Raw genomic sequence first — 25,182 nt, 5'->3', positions numbered from 1 at the left:
AATCTTTTTTTTTATTAGTAAAAATATTATATATATATAAATCAACACGAGAAACTAAGTACACTGAACGTATACAAGAAAACGCCTAGCTCATACAAGAGAGCCCCTAATGACCTAAAAATCCCATAAAACCTACCCAAAATACACTAACCCGAATTGGACACACCTACCCAACCCCAACCCCTTGATTCCATAAAACTAATCCTCTACCCGAACATCCCACAATGAGATCGTCTTCATAATGCCCTCCCTTTATTCTTCCCTCGACTTGAGCTATCTCCCTTAGCATCGTAGTTGATTGAACATAGAAGACGCTTTAATTCCCTGCTTTTCTTAAAATGTGGTTTGGTTTCAAGCGGGTGACTTGCCTCAATCGCAGTGAGTAGAGCTTTAAATTGATCTTCATATTCTCCCTGTTCTCCATATGAAAGCCCCAGGATTTGCTGAAGTCCGTTAACTTTAATCAGAATCCAATCTAATGGTGAACTTGCTATATCGTTTAACGGAGGGATAGAAACCAAGAGAACGACATTAGCTCCAGCCACCGTACCCAACTGCACTCCCGATTCTAAACCTTCCCCCCACATGAGGCACCAACGACAAACTACTAGTGTCCATTGTTTCTGCCACCATTACAGGTTCCTCCCCTCCGCCAATATTGCTTGACTTTGCACCACCCCCCAACGATCCTTATGTCGCTTTGTTTGGCCCTACTGTTCCCTCCATAGCACAGGAAGGGGAAACACTACCTTTTGTAACCTCGTTTGCATCTTCCAAAAGATGTTTGATTGTTTCTTCCAAAATATTCGAGACCCTAGAGGGTCCCCCATCTTCAACTAAGGATGAACCCTGAACAAAAGTACCAACCCCATCTACATATGGTGATTGAGGTCCTATAGCTCCCTCAAGAGGCATAGTGACACTGGCATGGTGAAGATGCCAGCATCCAACGACCCTATCTGTGACGGTGTTGAAACACCCTTTGCTGGCACACTTGTGGCCTTCAAACCCGAAGGATCTACCCCCCGCCCTCCCTCATCCATGCTTGGCCCATCGCCAAAACCCACGACTAAGTCCAGCCCCTTATCCACTTTAATCATCAGATCTCTCACATACTCCGTAACTCCCTTCAATTGAGCTTTGACATCCCATAAGACCCCCTCCACCTCTCCTAATGTCACCTGATGACATTTGTCTCCTACAAGTGCCTTACTCTTTTCTTTTGCCGCTAAGTTGTTCTCAACCGGACTACTCGTCAATGACCTCAACACAGCAGCATACAAAGCAGCTTTGACTGAGGACGGCCTTCCCACTGTTTTTCCAAACTCCCCAGTAACACTTCAAATGGACTGCAAAAAGCCTTTCCATCCAATGCCATTAGCGCCCTCCGAAATCACCAACAATCATTTCCTCCTTCCATTCCAGAATTCTGAGAGTTGTAGAAAGCTGCCCCTTGTGTTAGCATGATGTTGAATGATAAAAACTCCATTACCTATCCTTAACTCTCTGAAGAAACCTTCATGACAGATGAGTTATAAACAATCCTCAATCCCTTTAGCCACCCACGAAACTGTCATCCCCCCTAAACACATGAACTTAGCTATCCTTTTGCTACGTTCAGAAGTATGAAAATTATTTCTTCCCTCTTTCGTAAAAACAAAAGTTTTTTATTCCACTTTCAACCACCTCTTGCCTTCCAACTAAGACGAGTCCGCATCGCGCGTCGTCATTGTCAAATCCTTCTATGTCCACTGCTCCCTACTGCTCCAACTTCAACTTCTTAAAGTAAAACAACAGAGCTTCATCTAGGTCAGTTTTTGCGAAAAAAACCCGGTCGCCGGAGAGGGAGTTAACGCCGGACTGCCCTCAGCAAAGTCGCTGGGGCCCGTCGACCTTATCTATGCCGGCGATGAGGGATCACTTGCTGTTCTAGAGTGGGAGAGGGTGGCGGCGTTTATGTAGGGAGACAGAGACAGATCTGGTTTCGGCAACAAAGGCAGACGACGGAGAGACAGAGGTAGAGACAGGGATAGACGACGACAAATGGCATAGAAGGACTACACAGACGATGGAAACCGAGATAGAAGTTGCAAAATCCGGTAGCCGGAGGGAGGACTGACACCGGCCGGCCCTTGGCAGCAACGCTGGGGCCCAATGACCAAGTCTGTTGCAATGGTGAGATGCCACGCCGACTAGGGTGGGGTAGGGGTGGTGGCTGGTCTAGGTGTTTAGGGTTCTCTCTCTCACTTGTAGCAAACAAGACGCGAGAAATACTTCTGACATAAATCTGGAAATTGCATTTCCCATGAAGGAGATATGAGGAATCTGCCCAGTCTTGACCAGGCTTTGTTATTAGACCAAGTATATTCACCTCCCATAAGAAGTAAGTCCATGAGTTCCAGTTTGAATATGAGATCCGAGAATTCCAGCATAGCATGATTTTTTCGTCCCTCCCCTGATCTTTCGCTAGGAAATTTTATCACATTAAAACCTCCACCAATACACCATGAAATCTCCCACCAAATACATAAGCTTGCAAGCTCATCCCAAAGCAACTGCCGCTCGCAATCCAAATTAGGGTCATAAACCCCAACAAAGGCCCATACAAAACCATCTTCAAAATTTTAAAAAGAACACCCCACCGAATATTCTCCCACAAATTTTATCAATGTTCTCCATCATCCTTTTATCTCACATAACCAAAACTCCACCCGAAGCCCCTTTCAAAGGTAAGTATGACATCCTACATACTGGCAGCTTCACATACTCCGTATAGTTCTTCTTGTAATAAGCTTCAACTTAGTTTCCTGCAAATTAATAATGTCCATCTTTCATTGTGTTGACAAAGATCTTATTCGGAAGAGTTTGTTAGGGGTGGGCAGCGGGGCCCCGCCCCCCGTCCTCCCCACTCCCTTGTGGGAGGGCGGATCCCCCATCTGCCAGATGCGGGGCAGGGGTGGCCCTACCCGCATTTGGAGCCCCCAGCAAGGGGGGGCGGGATGAGGGTGATCCCCGTCCCGCAAATACCTCACCCTACCCCGCTGCCCATATATATATAATATTTTATATATTTATAATATATGTTAATTAAAAAGAAAAACCTAGGCATCAAAACGACGCCGTTTTAATTTGATGCCTGAGTTTTTTTTAACAACCCCCCATAATCAAAATGGTGCCGTTTTGAGCCTTGTATTTGTAACCCTTCAACCTTCCCCCCCCCCCCCCCTCCCCCTCCCTCTTTTCACGATCCTAAAGCCCTTAACCCTCCTGAATCCCAACGGCCAGCAAGTTTCCCCCCTTCACCCACCGTAAGTCCTCTTGCCATCTGTGATACAGTCGTGAGTTGTCGCCGTCTTCACCGTCATCGCTGTTTGTCAATCTCGCTGAAGTCGCTGTCTGTCACAACGAAGGTAAGACCGATTTCTCTTAATCTCATCTAGCTTTTTTTTTTTTTTAATAATTTATGCAATATGGTCGATGGAGGATGGGATTAAATGAGATTGTGAATTGTGTGCTATGGAGGATGAATGTGCATGTGAATTGTTTGAACTTTGATTGAAATTTTTTAGGGTTTCAGTATGCATAGAGTTAGAGACCATTTGAAGTTTATTGTTTGAGAATTTGAAGTTTATTTTTTTGGGTTTCGGTGTGCATAAAATCAAATGAAGCTGTATGAACTAAATTGGGAAAAAAATCCTCAATTTCCTTTACCTGTTAATCCTTGATGGGATATTACCTTTTAAGAGTAATATATACGTACTCTTTCATAAGATTTTTTATTTTTTTTAGAAAGTACAAAATTGAAAAGGGAAACTTTTCTTTTTTTTTTTAAACGATTTTTTTTCCCCCCGAGGTTTTTCTTAAACGAATTGGTGGTGGAAGGAACTTCGGGGCAAAAGAATAGAAAAGCTGAAAAATCCGTTTTGTAATGCATGTTTGTGAATGTTCATTTGTAATGCATGGAACTTGGTTGGATGTTCATTGTTTGGCATGTTTACTATAATTTCAAATTTCTTGTCATCGTTGAGTTTATGGAATATCCGGCAGATTCTAGTGTGAGTTCCCCTACCTAGGGTACCCCTACCTTGCCCCAACACCTTGCCCCGCCTCCAAGCCCACCAAGAAACCCGCTTCCATAGTTTGGTCTCACTTCACCAAACTAGAGGGTGGTGATCTCAATAACCCCCAAGCAAAGTGTAACCACTGTTGTAAAATTTATGGACGCCATTATAGGAAACATGGTACCTCACAGTTAAAGGTGCACTGAAAAATGCAAAAAAAGTCCAATATTAAGATCATTACAAAAGAAGAGCCAAACTAGGCTAGACATTGGACTTAAAAAAATGGCGGATGGGAGTAGTGGGGGTGTAACGTTGAGGAGTATACTAAGTATGACTCTGACGAGTGTAAGAGACACCTAACTCGTATGGTCATCATGGACGAGCTATCTTTTCAAGTTACTGATGAAAAACGGTTCCAAGCGTATTCTCATTACTAGGAACCAAGATTTAATCTTCCTTCTAACGACACGGTGGCAAAGGATATAAAAAAAATTATTGGTCTGAAAAAGAGAAGTTGACGGGTCAATTGGCGGGTAAATTTGTTTGCCTCATCACCGACACTTGGACATTGGTCCAAAACTATAATTATATGTATTTGACTCTGCATTTTGTTGATTGTGATTGGACATTGCACAAGAAAATCATAAAATTTTGTCAAATCACTGATCACAAAGATGAGACAATTGGGAGGGCCTTGGAGGACACAATAAAGGAGTGGGGATTGACACGAATTGTTACAGTCATAGTTGATAATGCCTCATATAACGATGTCGCATTGGGACGTCTTAAGACCTATCTTAAAGAGGCAAATACAATTATGGGTGGTGAGTGTTTGTATGTGAGATGTATGGCACATATTCTGAATCTTATTGTCACTAATGGCTTGAGAGATCTTCATAACTCTATTGCTCAGGTTAAGACTACTGTGAGATATTCTCTTTCGAGATTGGAGAAATTTAAGGTTGTTGTGAGGTCAGCGAGCCTAACATCCAAGAAGAGTCTTTGTACTAATATACCTACACGATGAAACTCAACATTTTTTATGTTGGAGGTGGCCCAAGAATATAAGTTGGCATTTGCATTATTGGGTAATGAAGAAATCCAATATGTAAAATATTTTGATAATCACGGGGAATTGGGGAAGCCTATGGATGATGATTGGAAAGTTGTATCTATTTTCGTATATTTTTTGAGGCTTTTCTACAAGGTCACCACGACGCTATCTTTTTCTTTGTACCCTACATCCTATCATTTCTGTCAGCAAATAGGTAGGGTAAAAGAAGAATTAGATGACATGGTCGCGGGTAGTCACATTAGGTTACGGGAGATGACATTGATTATGAGGATAAAGTACGACAAGTATTGAGGAGATTTCACTAGGGCTAATATTTTGTTATATATAGTTGTTGTTGTTGACCCTTGATTTAAGGCGGATGACATGGTATATGGATTGGGAATTGTGTACGGGCAAGCATGGGCGAAGCATATTGCAGCACGGATTAGGGAAACCCTTGGTAGATTATTTAATGAGTTTACCGTCTTGCAGGGTGGTAATATTGCAGCACCTAGACCTACCCTCTACCAGTTCCATAAGCCGGGGTTGGGAAAAGACGTAGATTGAACTAGGGTGAGAGGTTAGAGCAGAACCCCTTAGTCCGAAGTTCTACTGAGGCTCAATCAAAGATAGACAGATACTTGGTAGCGAAGCTTCAACCATTTGCACGAGACTTTGATATATTAGGTTGCTGGAAGATAAATGTTGTGAAGTATTCAGTTCTTGGAGAGATAGCCCGTAGTATTTTTGGTCATCCCTATTAGCACCGTAGCCTCAAAGTCAACATTTAGCACCGGAGGGCGCATATTGGATTCATTCTGGAGTTCAGTAGCTCCTCCCACTGTGTAGGCTTTGATTTGCACGCATAATTGGATCACGGGGACTCCAATTCACGTCCCGGATATTCTTGACTATAAGGAGGCTGACGTCGAGGAGGAGAGTGGTGATTAGCATGGATCTGGTAATCATGAGACTTGAATTTCATTTTCTTATTTTTATTTATTAATTTTCATTTAATTGGAATTAATTTCAAATTTAATTGTTGTAGTGATACATGAGATGGCATCTACGCCTACCTCCGCTGCAGTATGACTTTGTATGTATAGGACCCACCATTGCCATGATTTGCACAATGTCCCTTAATTGTTTTTTGCATTTATAATTTTATATAATATTTTAGTATCTAATTATTTTGCTTGTATGTTTTTTAGCTTTTATATTCTCAATATACATATGTCAAATCTTAATCCTAAGGACCCAATGATCTATGTTCATCTTCATCCCAATGACTCAATCTCATCTTGGTTAGTACTTTTAATATTTTGTATTTTAAATTTTTGTTTCATATTTATAACTTTATAATTCTAATTTGTTTTATTTTTAAGTTATTAATATTGCAGATTTTATGATCTCGATTCTCACAGCAGTCGACACAACTCAATGAACTCACCGGCATCCCAAATTGATCAAATTTGAAATGTTATGATTTTGTTAATTTACAATCAATTGTAATGTTGCTATAATAGTTAATAGTACAATTTGCAATATTTACTATTTTTATATGAGTTTGTAATATTGCAATAGTATATTAGTTCTCTTAATTTGTATAATTGTAATAGCTTAGTGTCTTAGTGATGATTATTAGTTAATACGTAATAGTATTAGTTAAAACTTAGTATATAGTTAATAGTTCTATCCATATAATTTATTTTTTATTTTCAGTTTTTAAATATATTTATTTTTGTAGTTAAATTATTTTGAATGTGTTTTTGGGCCATTTTGGGCCCAGATAACTGAACTGGGCCGAGGGGGGAGGGGGGGTGGACGGATGGAGGTCCATCCCCGCACCCCATGCAGCGGATGGGGTACCCCACCCCCTCATGGACGGGGGCGGATTGCAGGGAAAAAATTCTCACCCCCACCCATGCAGGGGCGGGGAAGGGGTGGTTCAACCCCCTAACATTCCAATCAAAATTTTGGGCTTCATTTATCAACTATTCCAACCCTCCATTTGTTCCTACCACAGCTTTCACTCCCCTCCTTGCCATCATAGTTGATAGACCAATTTAGCCGCTTCAACTCCCTATTTCTTTTTGACACTGCTCCCTGTTGGTAATGGCCTGCCTCAATGGCTACTAACAGTGCTGTAAATTGATCTGCATAGCCCTCACACAAAATCCCCACACAACTCTGCAATTCCCAATTCCTCCACCTTTTTCATTACCCAATCAGGAGGTAGAGGAGGCATAATACTTATTGGAGAAGGGTCCTCCCCCCGAAGGCTCCTCATCCTCTGATCTAGAAGGCTCAAAAAGGATAAAAAATCCTTCCCCTTCCATCCCCCCCTTCTCCATCTCATTTCGACTCTCCAAAACTATCATATCTTCAACTACAAGCGACTCCTCTCCCTCCATTGGCATGTTCTGTGGCTCGCCTTGTGCAACTACAAGTCTTTCTTCACCGACATATTGCAGCCCTTCACCTCCTGCATTATTCCCCATAATTTCCCCCTCTTCAACTTCCAGTGCCTGAAGAGCCACCACAAACACAAGCAGGTTGCAAACCATAATTTCTCCATCTTCCTCCTCTGGCAACAGTGCTAGCTTCGACGCACCACCAGATGATTCACCAAGGACTAGCGACAATTTCTGTGCGAGTGGTGGCACCATCGAGTCAAGAGGTGGCGTCGTCATGCTAGACTCCCCCAAGCCTCCTGATATGCCGAAACTCCCATTTCGGGCCCTCCACCAATCTCGGCCCTCCAGCGAGCCCATCCCCCTATGAAACCCTCCAAGCCCGTCCCCACCCCCTGGCCCAAGCCCGTCCCCACCCCCTTTACTACCTCAACGCACCTTTTCGACCCCATCCCTTTATCCTCCTCAATGCATCGTATTGACCCCACCCCTTTATCCTCCTCTACACAACGTATCAGACCAATATATTACTCTGCAACTCAACAATTTGAGCTTGCATCTCTGACAGAGCCCGGAGTAGGCTTTCCTTTTTAAGGCCAACAACTCCCCTACACCACCCCCACTACACTGCGCCCCTGCAGAGACGGCGACAACACCTCGCAGGCCAAAGCTAGCAACAGGTCCTTGAGCACAGTTTGTCCCTGGTTTCTGTAGAGCCTCCATATACGACCGGGCCGAAGGTTGAGCTGTTGTCTTCAATGCCATCGTCACTGATGGTGCCGACCCAGCAAAACGGCCTTCTTTGCCAGCCTCCCTCAAAACCTCCACCAATTTTCTCCACCCCTTCCCATCTCTGTCTTCAAGAATGAGAATACAATTTCGCCAACCCCCCTATTTGTATTCCACCAAAGCTATGAACGTTCCTTGGGAGTTGGAACACCTTTGTGCTATGAAGCTCCTGTCTCATTCATGGTGTGCTGTATAAAACTCCTTTCTCCCCACCTTCAAGCAATCATCCAACACTTTAGTGAACCACTGTGCCGTGGCTAACTCCAAGTGAAGATTTTTCACTAACTTCCACCCCCTTTCAGTAATGTGCACCCATCGTCCATCTCTTACTACCTCAAATGCCTTGAGTTCAATAATAACAGCATTCAACATACCCATTTCCCTTCCCATACGTGCAAGAATCACTCAATCAAGCGCCGATGAACAACATCGCCAGCCAACTTACGAAAAAAATGAAAAAGTGTATCGAGAGAGAATCCCTACACCAACCTATCCATGAATGGAACTTATTAGAAGATTTATTCTTTGGCAGAAAATTCAGAATATAAACAATTCATGCAAATGTACAAGGCTTTTAAGTGGAAAAACAGTGAGAAATTTGTAGGGCCATACCAGTTATGATATATGCCAATTAGACCTCTCTCATAAATGACACCTAAAGTGTTCTTAGCAATTGTAGGCACCACATTCATCACCCAAGATTTTCGTGATTCAAGAGCAGCAGCAAATCCTCCAAGGCCTGCATTCATATCCATGACATTCCGATATCTTGTAGTGCCAATCAATCCATTTGTCCTTTTGTAGACATCTAAACGTTTTCTCCATAGTTTATTATCCTCTTGGTAAGATTCAGTTGTAACACCTTCAATGGATCCTTTAGCTATTCGGGGAGGGACTGCAAAAAGCCTAGCTGGAAACTTCTTCAACTCCCCTCCTGCTACTTCATCTGCACTGGTTACCTCGGGGAAAGGAGTTATACACGTGTCCATTTTCTTGTACCTGATATGCACCAAAAAACTTAAACTTAGGCTGAAAACATTAAAAGCAACTACAATACCAATTTTGGGAATACAAGAAAAAAGGATTATGAAATTACACACCATGATTTGTTTTAGTAAACTGGATCAGTACTTCAAATTGAATACGAGAAAATTATGCGTATTTCTAATTGCAAATAAATCTTCAATATTATGGTTTGTAATATAAGAGAGATTGAACCAAAATAGATAGGTGGAAACAAAGGCCATGTTTGGTTTCCCCATCTAACCCGTCTCCACTGGATCTGTTCCTGAGAGCCCTAAAAAGGGAACCTTTCCTCTCCCCAGCCATTTTGGTTTCCCCATTTTTCACAAAATATCTCAAAATTTTTCAAAATAAAACAAAACATCTTCAAATCTCCAAAAAGTACAACATTTCGATTTTTCAACTTTTCATCCAATCATTACCCAAACACAAAAATCAAAACAAAAACTACTCTTATAAACTTATATTCAAATAACTTTACAACTCTACCATCCACTTTCATTAACCCCGAGTATTCACAAATAAATAGACAAATTTTTAAGATAAGTTTTAAACACTTTATCCAAGTATATAGGGAGTACATGACAGACACTTAAGTAGTAATAATAAAGAGATCAAGAAAATCCTGGAAGCCAAGGCTACATAAACATAGATGAGCTGTCATCCAATGATAAAGTGAATTGAAAAACAAATCCTTCAAGTCCACAGCAGTAATAATGCCAATCTTCAAAGCTCCGGTCATTTATTTCTCTCCATATGCACCCCATCAAATGGATCAGGATCATTTTCCATAGGGTTTCGCTGTGTTGACAGTCAAACTGCCCTTTCCAGCATACTAACAAGTCTACCACCCATATAGGCATCCATATCACCTAGTCTAGCCCAAAGAGACTAAAAACTTGTCATAAAGTGCTAACTACCAGTGGAGTAAAAGATGATCCATGGATTCCTATACCTTTTGCACATATAGCATCATTTTATTACGATGATATGTCTACTTCTTAAAATATCCAATGTAAGAATCTTCCCAGTGTATCCATGACCATAAAGCTTTTTACAAACATTAATAGTCATAGAATCAAGTACTGAAGACTATATAAACCTCTGACTATGAATATATATAACAGAACTTGACAGAAAATTTCTTCAAATATGAATGACTACAACATGATGATTGATGGATGGAATACTGAACATTGCATACAAGTAACCATATCTTATCTCTGCCATTTTCAAATATCAGAGAACTTTTATGGTCCCAAACTAAAATAAGAAGAGAATCTAAGAAAATACTAGGAGGAGCTGAAATGGTAGAGAAGAAGAGAAAGTCTATCTGGTCTGGGTTGCTTCAAGAGAACTCAAGTTCTCTCTTTACTCACTGAGTAACCAAAAGATAGATATTTATTTCTACACGGAGGTCCTTTATTATAAAACATTTCCAACTACTTTTACTAGTATCTGACCATGACCAGTTATGATAAGATTTACTAAATCCTAAAGAACTTCTAAATATTGAACCGGGTGTCACCAGTTCGAGTCATGAACTGCACTTTTCAAGTATTACCTATCAAAAAACATATATCTTTATAAGATCTATTCAATTTTTTTGGATAAGTAATAGAATATTTTATTAACATTTACTCAATTTTTAAATTAGCACAGAGAATTCTACATGATTTGACTAGATGTCGGCCAGCTTATAACATTCCCTCATCCTTAATTGTGGCCTTGTTATCAAGAACATAACCAGGAATTGTTTTTCCTTCTTTTTTTTGTTCCTGTTCTCTTCTTTGCCATCAATTTTATCCTCGATTTTGCTTCTAATCAACCAGATGCTGGGATGGTTTGGTAGATTTGTTCTTGTGAGAGAGGTCAAGAACATCAACATATTTTTATTTAGAGCTCTCCCACTTAGATGTAGAAGCTTGTGAAAATTCAGCATTTGTAGCTTTTCCTCCTTGGCAAGCTTTCTCCTTTGTATTGTCATTGTTTTCCAGTCACAAAACTTGTGCAGTAGCATTAGTAGTAGTACTATAGCCTTTGGAATCAAAGCACTCTTTAAACAAATTGATGAGCGTTTCCAACGCCTTTAACAAAATGGCATGAGTAATGTTTTGCGATCATTCCAAAATTTTCCGCTGTCCTTCATACAGCGACCTTAGAGTATGCCCTACCCACTTCATTTGTTCTTCCACTCCTAGGCAGATTAATTGTTATGGTCCCAAACTAAAAGAGGTTAAGAGAGGAATTATGATAAGCCAAAACACTACAAACTTAAGAAAACAAAACCACTCTGGGTTGCTTTGAGGGAACCCAAGTACTCCTTTGATTCTGTGATTTAAATTTGAGAGACGAATCTTTATTTATAACTGGAGATTTTATGCACAAAGTTCCCACCTACTACTAACATCTGGCCACGATAAGATATGCTAATGACCTCTAACATGACTAACAAATCCTAATATCTTGATTAGTTTTACTCCATCTTAAACTAGCTCAGAGAATTTCACATAACTTGACTGGATGTCTACCAGCTTGTAACAGAAACTAAGTACGAGATGAAGCAAAGACTTTCTTCAAACATAAATCATTTAGTGAAGAGTGGTGGAGTTACAAAACATGTTATACAAGCAAAGACTTACACCTCTAATAATAAAACCTCAAGAAAATTATGTACGTTAAGTTTTAGGTGCATAGGGACTCACCACACGTCATCAGCATCCATTGATTCACATATATTGGCTGACTTTCTTCTGCATGATTTGGCGTTTACTTTTTTCCTCCAAATAGCAATATCTCCCTTCTCATACTTCTTTTCCCAGCAAAGAAGTTCCGCCAGCTCTTCAATCTTTCTTTGTTCGGCCATGACATCCTCCTTAGATCGTTTCCAAGTTTGGTAGTAGGTCTTCCAATTGATTGGAGGGCCAGACAGGATCCAGTATCCACCAGGTCTGAGGACTCGGTCAACTTCCATCAGGTACATGCCATCTGTTTAGAGGTGAAAAGAACATCAACTTCACTGAGTACACAAAATTACAACTTCCATCCCAAATTAAGAGACGCTCTTTAATGCTTGTTCCCTATTAGCAAAATCGGTGAATCACCAAAGCTAACCCTCAAAAGATGAAAAGAACATTTTAATTTTTCTCTATATATGGATAATTTTGTAAATAAAGAACTTTTCATATGTGACTTTTCAAATGGGATATGCATTTTGGAACATCCCAAAAGGGAACAAAGGCCACCGAACATAGCATAGAGGGAGTAAACAAGATTTTCAATTTTGGTAGTGCAATTTGATATCCAATATAATCAGACAAATGAATGTAAAATATGTAAGGAAATTGGTACATCAGACCAAATACAGAAGGCATGAAACATATTTTCACAAATAACCAGATTTTTTTTCTATGGAAACACAAACTTTTCAATTGATTCGCAACCAAAGTCATTGGTTGGAGGGGCCTACAAAACACACAACTCAACAGAGCATTGATCACAGCTAGACGGGGTTGGCCACTCAATTAACTGCAACCTCAATGGAAACCTCAAATACTTAAGCATACTTATAGAAACAGTTTAGTATATAATATCTCCGTAAAAAGTTAAAGTTTCCTCACCTATAGAAAGACTTGAAAAATATGAGAAACAAATATGTTTTTGGACATAAGTTTCTGCCTAGCATCCTAAATGAACCAATCATATATAAAGAAATATTAGAAAAACCACGAGTTCATATATCATTCACTAGTCTTTAGAGATATATTGAAGTACAACAGAAGCTTTGGCCATGTTCTACAAGCAGAATTATACCAAGCAATAGAAGTAAAAGATATTTTAATTAAACAATATGCTTCTCTGGGTAACTAAGATTCTTTGTTACTTCTTGAGTTCTTTCGTAAAAACTATGAAAAAAACCAGGCCCTTTTGGGAAAATTATTATGATGCTATGCCAATGTAAAGACAAGCTTGTGGAGGACAATGATAGACATGAAGCATGGTAGCTCTTGGGGTGATTGGCGTTCTCAAGAGGTTAATGGTTACTTTGGAGTTGGATTGTGGAAAGACATTCATAGGGATTGGGGAGTTCTCTAGAATTGCTAGATATGAGGTGGGAAATGGTTCCAAGCTAAAGTTCTAGAGCAATGGATATAATCACAGGGAAGTGGATTTTATTACAGCTACAAACAATTAGGAGTTGAATCTCCTGGCCTCTCTTTTTTCCCATTCGACTCAGTTTGAATAAGATATGGAAGAGACGACAAGATGCTTAGGGCTCTTTCCCCGTGGGGGGGGGGGGGGGGGGGTGTTGATGTGATATCAACATGTTTTTTTCAAACTTTTGTTCTTTGGTATTTTTTTTAATCTTTTCTCTTTCTACCTAGATGTCTCTATATACACTTCCTGTGAACATGGTATCGCTTTTGGCTCATTAATCATATTACCGACTTATATATAAAAAAGGACAAAGTAACGACATCAATACATGATTGTTGACCTAAATATTGGTCATTCCTAGCACTTACCATTTGCAGTCCATGGTATCAAACATCGAGAGCACTGAGCCATATCAAAGGCTCTTGATGGGTATGGAAGATGTATTGAACCAAGAACACCTATAACAGCAGGTACACCTCGTTCTAATGCAAACTGTACCTGTGCTTCATGATTGTCCCTTGGTGCGAAGGACATTGCCAATACATTTTTCTTTAGCAAGTACGCACCCCAGCTTGCAACCTGTATTATGAACAGATTTATTATTCCAGCAACCATTACCCAATTGAAAAGCCAACCAAGAATATGTAGATTATGGCAGCTGTGATTTCAACAAGAAATCACATTCTTATTGGTCATTCAAACCGAGAAAAGAAAGATGCATATGTCAAGTGTCCCAGAATAGAGCCCAGAAGAATAGCATTTAAGAGCATAAAGCCCAGGCTGAATCTCAAATACCAAGCTTTCAAAGAAGATACATGAACCAGTTGTTTCAGGCCTCAGTGCAGGCATAGCACGTTAAGAATAACATCAAGACAGACAATACGCATTAGCATGACCATCTTATATTTTCCATGTAAAACATTGAGGAAGATGCCTATGTGGTTAAATGTTGTAACAAGCAGTGATAGGTTTTGGAGTGCTTGACTTCTTCAACATTGTAACAAAACCAAAAGATAATAACTGGGTGTGGGTATGGGTGCGTGAGCATGAGCATGAGCTCATGTATATGCATGTATTAAACAGATACTGGAGAATACCCAAAAAAGAATAGACAATTTAGTTGCTCAATTTTATGCAGACAAGCTCAGAAGAACAAAAAAAAAAAAGTGATCTAGACAAGCTAAAAGGGCAAGGAAAAGAAAGGGGAGAAGGGGAGACAACAAGAAATACAACTGAATTCTTAACTATGAACACAGAATAAAGAACATACTCCGCAACCAGTATCCAGTGCTGTTCTGACAGAGCCATCTGCAATTGGAATAACTGATGCAAGTTCATCAATATATGCATCTGCGCCTTGAGGGAACATTGTTCCTCCACCTGGAAATTTGAACACATCTCCCTGAAACTGCACCCAATTCTGGACAGCCTTCTCAACCGTCAGGCTTTTATAAGGAACATTAGCATAGTGGGCATAATCACGGCTTTTAGGCCAGGGGAAAGGAGTTGCATATCCTTTCGGCGCTGGGATAAGACAGTGCAATTTTTCGTCATCTGGAGGGCAATGTCTTTCCCTGTATATCATATTTTCCCTTGGGAATTTCATTGCTCGGTCTTGTTCTTGACAAGGAGTATAATCTCTGTATCGAATATCACATGGCTTGAAAACTTTGGCTTTAGGCGTGTAAGGTTGAATAATTTCAACGACATTGTGGTGAGCCTCGAAATTTAAATCCGTAAAGATGTTGCAATCGGTCTGCCTGGTTATTTCCAAAGCTATGCCATCCCCTTTTCCAAAGCCACTCTTCTGCCAAGCTCCCAAAAGGTAAAAGAAACAGCAGAGACCAATAATAACAAATATCGACAAGGGGCGTGTTCTATTGCCCGATGAGTTATGCTTAGACCCCATCATGAGATTGGGATAAATCTTTGATGCCTACAGTAATATGCAGCAAAATGAGAAAGCAATAACTTGAGCAGTTCATCTATGGTTGAGAACTCAAAGCTAAATAGTAATATTGACCTAAAAGAAAATAGTCAATTATAATTGCTTGAACGGAGTAATAATTATCTATGAATACAGAGTATACGTATATTCATTAATCATGTGCCCAAGAGGCTTCAAGCAATGAAAAAATAAATAAATGACTGTCACAACGAAATTCTATGAATTTAGATAAATTTATATCTCAAAATAATAACGACCTCAAACAAAAACCAAAGGCTTCTGCCCTGCCCTCCCTCTCTATAAAAAGCTATATGGATCTTCTTCTAGTTCCACCGTTTTAGAAACCATGTTTGCTATCACAACAGAAAGTGGGGCAAACTCAAAAATTGCTCGAAAATAACTCAGAGATCTCTTCTTTTGCTTCATCAAGTCGGTACCAGGATTTACTACCTCAAGTCAGCAACAAAAATACATTAAAGTCATTGCCTAACATCAAGCTCGCACCCCCCCCCCCCCCTTCTTGAAAAGAAATAGATTGTAATGTAAATGTGAACTCACACTGAATAAATCACGAGTATTTACAACCAAATCTGACATAAATGAGCCTAAAGAACCAAAGAGAACAACAAATGCAACAAGCAGGAAAACAAAAACAAAGTACATGCCTTCTTTTCTTTTTTTCTCTACCTTTCCATAAATTTAAAATCGCTTATATTTTCCAATACCCAGGATAAGAAAATAAAAATGGATGAAAATACAAGCGCATAGATCTTATGGAAGTATATAGCAAGCAAAACAAAATAAAAAGAAAAAGGACACCCAAAAAACAGTACAGCATAAAACGAGTTGACATACTTTAGCTGGAAAAGAGGAACAACCTTCTGTAGATCCAAGGAGAAGATTACTTCATGCCCAGCCACAAAGTTGAAGCTCTTTCTGTCTCACTCTAACTACAAGATCCCCTCCCAAATGCCGGAAAAGGCTCAGTGCGTCTCTGGTGAGCCAGAGAGAAACTCCGCAAATGTACGCAAAATAGGAAAGAGCGAGAATTAGTGCATAACTGGTAGTTAAAATGTTAGAGAAGTCCTTTACAGTACAAAGAGACTTTGGAGGACTCTTCAGTCTACTCTCCTTGGAGTTATCCGCCGACAGACATAGCGATGTACTTTGCTCTGGAACAGCGAACCATATTATATGTCTTTTGGGAAATTGCCTTAAAGTAATAAAAATAAAAAAACATAAGGTTACACAAATTGAATCCTAGATTTGTAACTGTTTCAATATTTATCTTATAATATAGGATACTTTTCTCTATTATCCATCTATTAATTAAAACTTTTCTTTTTTAAATTATAATAAATTTCACAATAAATAACGTGTTAACCCACCGATTTATTCGCATGGTCATTATGATATATGTTTCAAAAAGAGAACCATCCATTAGTTTCCATTAATGAGAGTAGTAGAAGCTTTATTTATTTATTTATTTTGACATGTGTCGAAGCTTTATTTGATCTCCAGTCAACGGTTCAATATATATATATATACTTCTATATTTGGGGTAATTGTTTTTTTTTTTTTTAAGGCAAATGTCATCATTTATTCACTCATTCGTCAAGAGAAACTTTCATACATGATCGAATACATACAGAGATATTCTTATATCAACAATTTGGAGCTTTACCAGTACACTATTAGATTGTTCTAAATTTCACTGCTGCTGATATTCTCTACAGACAAACGTTTAAGAGACAGCACTATGCTTAAATAGAGATTCAACCTCACCCTTCAAAGAGAGGGAGGAATCAATCTCTATGGACAAATCGTCCAAGAGATGAATTATTTTTTTTATTTTTACCATACAAAAAGGAAAACAAAAACGAAAAAGAAATGATTATAGTTTTGACCAATTTTAGTAGATTTTGACAATGAGTGAAGGTAACAAGCTTGTCTCTTTTCAGCCACAAAAGTCAAATCTTTCAGATCTGGTGGTAGTAATTATAGTGGTGATGATTCTGGTGATCCAGCACGTGTGGCGTGTGAGTACCACACGCAGTTGCGAGCGTCGCGTGAGGATCATGCGGGGTGATTTTAGCAAAACCGTCACTATCTTCTTATGCTATGTGTGTCTCTCAAGAATTGCTGAAAAACTGTAGATTGGACTTTTTCAGCCTTAAAAGAAGAAAAATAAATTAAGAAATAAGGGAAAGAGAGGCAGGAGGAGAAATGAAAAATGAGGGAAAGAGAGGGGGAATGAGGAGGAGAGTCCTCCAACGAAACTCGGATTTGGAGTTTTTTTTTTTTTTTTTTTTTTTTAGTGAGTAAAATACTTTTTGAGTTTCATTCCATTATATATGTTAATACAAAAATGAAAGTAAGAGTTGGGAATGAGAAATGAGGGAACGATAGGGGGAACAACGAGGAGAGTCCTCCTTCAACGAAACTCAGATTTGGAGGATTTTTTTTTTTTTTTTTTTTTTAGAGTGAGTAAAATACTTTTTGAGTTTCATTTCATCATGTATGTTAATACAAAAATGAAAGTAAGAGTTGGGAATCATATTTACGTATTTTAGTTAGTTATGTGTTGTTTTAGGCTATATTTAGAAGATGAAATCACTTTAGTCTATCTCAAATTAATCATTGATGGGATTCATTACCTTTCAATTTCTCATAATATGTTAAAATCCATCTCAATATATTTTATACATTCAAACACATATCTTAGATTATTTATATTTAAACATATCTCAATAAGATCTATAAAAATACTATTAATAACATATCAATTCAAATCATTTGAGATGACCTAAACATCTAAACGAATCTTAAATTAGATCGTCAGGATCGATAAATAAATTTGCTCCTCGTATTATTAGTCAAAATGTGAATCCTTGAGTAAGGTTTAGGCTTATTCTGAAGAGCAACTCGTAACTATACAATCGACAACTTTCATAAGATCTTTACCATTATAGATTCATTACCGACATAATAATTTATAATAATTAATAAATAAATCTATTATGAATATTAGTAACAAAATAAAAATGAGAATCCTATTTGGATCTGATCATCAAAGTTGTAAATAGTCGAAATTAATAATGTGAGAATATTATAGGGATTATGATTAAGTATTTTTTAGAGTTTTATTTGAACTTTAATGTATTCTAGTATCTACTTAGCATAAAAACTTTAAATTATCAATAACATGAGAGAGAAATAAATACATGAAGTGAATGAATATGACCAACTTTATTTCACTTGAAATTGATATTATTCATCATAAAAAAAAAATATATAGACTATTTTGAAAGGGATGTTACAAAATTAAATGTTTAATAAGTATTGAATGATTAATTTTATGTGTCTATCTCTATTCTACATTGGATCCTAGACGTAGAAACTTTAGTTTGATTTGTGATATTCAAGAAATTGTAATCTCTCACTCATCTAAATAATAACAAATAATTCTTTTGGATAAGTGGTGTATCATATCAAGTTACAAGGCACAAAATTAGGTTTGCTGGAACCCAATGTTCACATAAGACCATTCAGCACTTAAAAGGCATGGGAAGATGTCGTACTTGAAAGTGTTTTGAACTTTTCCACTCATTTCAGTTAATTTGCCAATTTCTGGTATTATTATTTTTTTAATCCCATTTTGCAGAATCCAGATGAGATTTTGATTGGATTCAATATGGAAGACGATATCAAGGCATGACACTTTGTGTGTTTACTTTTATGTAATCATTTTGTAGCAAAAGTACTTCTCTTATAGAGAATAAACAAAGTTGCCAAAGTCCATACTGACATAGCATGCCCTAACATATCTTGTCTCCAATCCCAACTGTATGCTTAACCCATTTATTTCTAACATCCTCTGGCCCTTCATTCCACATATTTAATAGAGATCCAAGAAATCTGTGCCCTATTTTCCTTTTCTGCATTTGTTATGCACTATTGAATGGTAAGAATCAAAGCAAGAACTATCTCCCACCTGAGGTACATGTGGGGTCCCTCCACCAACCTATGCATGTGAGGTGCATTAGTGCCATAAATCGAGTAGGTGTGACCCATATGCCTCCTCCTTTCAGAAGCCAACGCATTTCCTGATTTACTTACACTTTTTCCCATGTTTAAGAATCTAATCTTGGTTTCTTAGCGAAGCTTCACGAGCATGTGTCGTATCTATTCATCTCATATACTTCGTTTTATTTGCTTCTTGCTTGAAAGCAATCGTCCTGCTTAATAGGGTGGACACGTTTGTAGCTTTATCCCTGAGGGTGTGACCTTTATTTATTCAAAATGGGTATCTTTCTAGTTTGTGGGGTCAGTATGCAAGAGAGGTGTCTAAATTTTCAGGGATGGGTTTTTCTTTCTATCAATTAATGTGGAGATATCTTATTAATATATGTAAACCACCATGGTGGTACCCTACAAAGAAAATGGCCCAAAAAACCCAGCATTTGTTTGTGTTTGTTAGTAACTACGACGCTAGCATCAAGACTGACTGACTATTCATACAAGTGCCCGCTATAATGCATAGGCAATTACAATAATTTGCTTTTTTCTTCCTCAACAGCAAGAAAGCACAGTCAAATACAAATCCGTAATTCAGGAGTAGCATGTTTGACATGAATGAAACACATAATCCAAATACCATGGAGAATGAAAAAAAACGCTAAGAGCATTCCCATCCGGTGGACTAAAACATTGTTATACCTAAATTTTGGGAGAAAATTTAGGAATGGGATGAAAAATTCCTTCTCATCCCATTTCTCATTTTACGCTTTGATTTTAGGGGAGTTACAGTGGTTCCCCATATTTGGAGAACGACTGTACATCCCAACTCTTTCTCTCATCCCTTTCGGGTTGTTGGTTCCGCGTATTCTTCTCTCTCTACTCTCAGTTACCCTCTTCGACGTTGCTCTTTGTCACACCTATTGCCACCATTGACGGTGGTTTCTCTTCATCGGCCCAAGTATATGTAAATTGTACTCATCTTTCACACGATTTTAGGATCTAAAGCCCCCTTCCTATGGCAAGACTCTGTCCTCTCTGGCGCACGAGTTTACACAAAATCTCTCTCCCATGGCTGAATCTATTGCATGTTGTAGGCAGTATAATTTTTCATTACCTTTGGATCTAACTTTTGCTACTGAAATATGTTTGCGATCCCGGATTCCTGACTACAGTACTTTTCTGGGTTTGGCATTTTGATTGGATATGTCCTCAAAATTAACTGTATTTGATGCTCTGTGTTACCTTTTTTACTTCTTGAAGTTATACATCTCGATCTGCTTTTCATTTTCATCAGTGTGGTTGGCATTGATTTATTTGTTTGTTATTTGGGCTTTTTTTAATTCACTACTCTAGGGTTTATATGTTGGCTTGAGGAATCATATATTTGATTTGGTGGTCTGAAACATTTTTCTTCTATGTGATGTTTGAGGAAATTGTTTGTTCTTGAACTGCTGTGAGCAATTTCAAACAACCAATGCTTAATTCTTTGTCTTTGGACCTGTGCTGAGTTTGGACTTCTTGTTTGTTCTTGAGCTGCTGTGATTAATTTCAAACCATGTTAATGGATTTTTGGGCATTTTATTATTCATGCTTTGTACTTTCTATGTTGGCTTAATGAATCCCATATTTGATTTGGTGGTCTGAGATGAATTTCTAAGAGATGATGTTTGAGGAAATTGTTTGTTCTTGAGCTACTAATGAGCAATTTCGAAAACCAACTCTTAGTATTCAGTTTGTGTTTGGAACTGTGCTGAGTTTGGACTTCCCATTTGTTCTTGAGTTGCTGTGAGCAATTTTAAACCATATTAATGGATTTTTGAGCATTTTATTATTCATGCTTTGTTATTTCTATGTTGGCTTAAAGAATCTCATATTTGATTTGGTGGTCTGAAACATTTTTCTGAGAGGTGATGTTTGAGGAAATTGTTTGTTCTTGAGCTACTAATGAGCAATTTCGAAAACCAACTCTTAGTTCTTTGTGTTTGGACCTGTGCTGAGTTTGGACTTCCCATTTGTTCTTGAGCTGCTGTGAGCAATTTCAATAAATTAATGAATTTTTGGACATTTTATTTTTCACTGCTTTGTTGTTTCTATGTTGGCTTAAGGAATCTCATATTTGATTTAGTGGTCTAAGACATTTTTCAACACATATTAACCTATACATAGCCTTCCTACTAAACTAATTGATTGATTCTAATTCTACTTATTTAAATCTTCTGAGTAGAATTAGAAAGATGGTTTTTTTATTAGCTTAGTCGATTAATTTTTTTTTCATCAATATTGGAAATGGTTCAAATAAATTATAATGTGTTTGAGTTTATATTCATGGTTCGTTTTGCAACTATTCAGTTTGTACATAATTATTAATTATCATGACATTTGTGAGCTGGACTTACTTCTTTGGGCATAGACTATTATTAGTTTGTGCATCACTTTTTTCTAGTATCATTAATTATCATAACTAATTATTAATTATTATTGACATATTTAGTGGTGGTATCTCTTGTCTTATTATTATGGACTGACTTGTTGTTAGTGTCAATTACCTAGTTTGGACTAAATAAGCTGTTGTTATATTGAATTCTACCCAATCTCTTTGTATGCATTCATTTACTGTTTGGTACTGATTTAGGCCTATTCTCCGGGATTATATATCTAGTATAAGACTATGATGAAGGGATGTAGGACTCCATGGGAGGGGGGTATGAGACAAGTGTTTTTAATGGGGCTCCATCGATATGGCAGGGTAATCCAAACCCGGATGGCCACTAACTGTTTTGTGATCGTTTTTGCAAAAGGCGATCGATGTTTTGCTGTTTTGGAGCCATTATCTTAGTTGAGCTCCTGTCTCACACAATGTAAATTCTATAAACCATTCTGAGCCACATTTAAAACATACAAGTGTTTAGGGAAGCGGATGAGAATGTTCTTATTTTCTATTTTACAAATTTTTTACTTGTTTGGATTTGAGTTGTCTTAACCGCTCGATTGTGATGATAAGAAAATTTGAAAAGGGTGAAGTGACACATTGGCATACACTTCCATGACATGGTAACCCGGATGACCAATAAATAGTGTCAACTGTGTTGAGGGAAAAGTTAGTTGATTGGCATATTCTTATGAAAACCTGTGTAAAATTGAGTTGTAACAAGTGTTGAAGCAGTGTGATATGAAAAAGATTGAAGTGTGCTCAACATGGCTCAACTAGCGCCCGAGCGGGACCTTCTAGAGAGGTTCGCTCGATGTGCGCTTGACGTGGCGCTAGAGCAGAACTCTTCCAGAGAGGTTCGCTCGATGTGCGCTCGAGCGGAACCCATCCAGAGAGGTTCGCTCGATGTGCGCTCGACCTAGCGCTCGAGCAGAACTCATCCAGAAAGGTTCGCTCGATGTACGCTCGACATGGCGCTCGAGCAGAACCCATCCTGAGAGGTTTGCTCGATGTGCGCTCGACGTGGCGCTCGAGCAGAACTCATCCAGAGAGGTTCGCTCGATGTGCGCTCAACGTCTCGCTTAAGCGGTTTCAGAAGACAACGTGCGCTTGACCTTCGCTCGACACCTCGCTTGAGTCAATGTTCAAGACAACCTAAAATTCATGATTTTGAGCGCCGTGTCTTGCTGGGACTATATATAGAACAGCTTATTTCTGTTCTTTGGTGTGGAGAAACAGAGCAAAAACCCTAGTTGCTTCAAGAGCCATAGAGAGAGACTTTTCCACATTGTTGAATCTCTCTTTGACAAACACATCTCCACCACACCACACTCCAGATCAAATCTTTTTCAAAGTCCATTGAAGTGGACGTTTTAATTGGCCGGAAGGTTTCCGGAGCTACTGTTGATGCAGATATCAAGAGGTTCTCGTGGGATGCTATAGAAAGGTCGGAGTTCCGACACTACATGAGTGTAGAGATTGAGTGGGTCACTCGTGATGTTGCAAGCTAAGTTTAGGAACTACAAAGGTTTTGTGAGTGTCTCTATATTGGTTGTAACAAACTTTTTCTATAGTAGATTTTAGGTGGTGGCTTACACCCGGAGTGGTTTTAGAATTTGAAGACGTTTTTCAAATGAGTTTTCACTTCGTGACCAAATCTCTGTAGTGATTATTTGTTTGATTTGTGTCATCTTTTAATTGCTACTTGTCATTAAATTTTATTAGATTAGAAAATTTGAACTGCACCTATTCACCTCCTGTAGGTGCTGTATGGGATAGAACCACTACTTTTTCAGTTGGTATCAGAGCAAGTTCACTCCGCTGGGATTAAATTCCTGAGTGTGATCCTGCTGTAGTGGTTAAAATGGATAAATCTCAATCTCTCACAATGCCACCATATTTTGATGGAAACAATTACGCTTATTGGAAAGTTCGAATGAGAGCATTCCTAAAATCTGTGGATGAATGAATGTGGGTTTCCATAACAAATGGATGGAGAGAACCAGTTACTATTATTGAAGGAGTTCAAATCCCCAAAAGTGTGGATAACTATTCTAGGGATGAATTAAATGAGTGTGGTTGGATAACAAATGTCTGAATGCGATTTTCATGGCTGTGTCCCAGGAGGAGTTCAAGCGAATCTCCATGTGTGAGAATTGCAAAGAAGCTTGGGACATTCTTAAGGTCACCCATGAAGGTACCAAGGCTGTAAAGAATTCTAAGCTTCAAATGCTGACCACTAGTTTTGAAGAACTTAAAATGAAGGATGATGAAACATTTGATGCTTTTTATGTCAAACTAAATGATGTTGTCAATTCTCGTTTTAATTTAGGGGACAGAATTCCTGAGAATAGAATTGTGAGAAAAGTTCTTAGATCTCTTCCTGAGAGGTTTCGCCCTAAAGTTACTACTATTGAAGAAAGTAAAGATTTAGACAGTATGAGAATTAAAGAGCTGGTGGGCTCTTTACAAACCTATGAACATACTCTTCCTGTGGATAAGAAAAATAGGTCCATAGCCCTCAACACTATTGATGAGTCATCCGATGAGTTGGCTATAAGTGACAAAGAAGTAGCCTTTTATGCTAAAAAATTCAGGAATATGTTTGTGTCCAGAAATAGAAAGAACTGGGGCCATAAGAAGAAAAAGTTTGAGAGAGTAAATAAAAATTCCAGTTCATGAAACAAGGAAAGGAGCTCTAAGAAATATACTAGAGCTACCAAAGACAAGATTCAACCTGATATACAGTGTCATGAATGTCATGGTCTTTGGCACATTCGTCTTGAGTGTGCAAATTACAAAAAGGTCAGAGGGAAGGAAATGGTGCTTCCTTGAGTGATAATGGTTCTGAGACAAGTGATTCTTCAGAGAGTCCTTCTCCAAAGAAAAATTTCAACTACATGGCATTCACTTCTTCTGTTGGTGGTCAAAGTCACAAAAGTGAATCAACGTCTGAAAATGAGAGTACATCCGGAAGTGAATCAGAGGATGAAGATGAGTTGGAGGAAATCTATGAGAAGTTGTACAAGGAATGTGTGAAATTGAGGAAACTAAATAAAGCACATATTGAAAATATAGATATTTGCAGAAGAGAAAAGGAGGATCTCCAAGGTAAATTGAATGAAGCCATTTGTCTAACCGAACAGTTGCAAAAGAGGAATGTGTCTCTCGAGGATAAAATGAAAATGCTGAAAGTGAGTTGAAATTGTTGAATGATAAACTGAAAAACTTTTCTTCTGGGAAACAAAAACTTGACAAAATCCTAAACTCGGGAAAGTCCTTTGGTG

General features: G+C 38.4%; 1 protein-coding gene and 2 long non-coding RNA genes across 4 annotated transcripts in view; 1 reads left to right on the top strand and 2 right to left on the bottom strand.

Moving 5' to 3' along the window:
* The window catches only part of LOC121234359, a 4,761-nt gene extending 665 nt beyond the window's left edge, over positions 1-4,096 (bottom strand). The window contains exon 1 of the long non-coding RNA XR_005934375.1: positions 2,275-4,096. This is a non-coding gene — a long non-coding RNA (uncharacterized LOC121234359). The remainder of the gene's footprint in view (positions 1-2,274) is intronic.
* Positions 1-16,625, bottom strand: part of LOC121234357 (probable methyltransferase PMT14) — a 21,044-nt gene extending 4,419 nt beyond the window's left edge. Inside the window, exons 1-5 of one of the 2 annotated variants that reach the window (XM_041130272.1) lie at positions 16,303-16,625; positions 14,770-15,435; positions 13,868-14,078; positions 12,047-12,329; positions 8,931-9,317 (exon numbers count right to left, since the gene is read on the bottom strand). In XM_041130272.1, the coding sequence (XP_040986206.1) occupies positions 8,931-9,317; positions 12,047-12,329; positions 13,868-14,078; positions 14,770-15,411 (1,523 nt within the window). In that variant the 5' untranslated portion in view covers positions 15,412-15,435; positions 16,303-16,625. The remainder of the gene's footprint in view (positions 1-8,930; positions 9,318-12,046; positions 12,330-13,867; positions 14,079-14,769; positions 15,436-16,302) is intronic. The other variant, XM_041130271.1, reaches the window with a different exon arrangement.
* LOC121234358 lies at positions 6-25,182 on the top strand. The gene is made up of 4 exons (XR_005934374.1): positions 6-340; positions 6,781-6,790; positions 19,508-19,512; positions 25,173-25,182. It is a non-coding gene; the product is annotated as an uncharacterized LOC121234358 (long non-coding RNA).

The sequence above is a fragment of the Juglans microcarpa x Juglans regia genome, chromosome 6D (genome assembly GCF_004785595.1).
Source record: "Juglans microcarpa x Juglans regia isolate MS1-56 chromosome 6D, Jm3101_v1.0, whole genome shotgun sequence".
Classification (NCBI taxonomy): Eukaryota; Viridiplantae; Streptophyta; class Magnoliopsida; order Fagales; family Juglandaceae; genus Juglans; species Juglans microcarpa x Juglans regia.
This window is presented reverse-complemented; position numbering and strand designations above follow the sequence as displayed.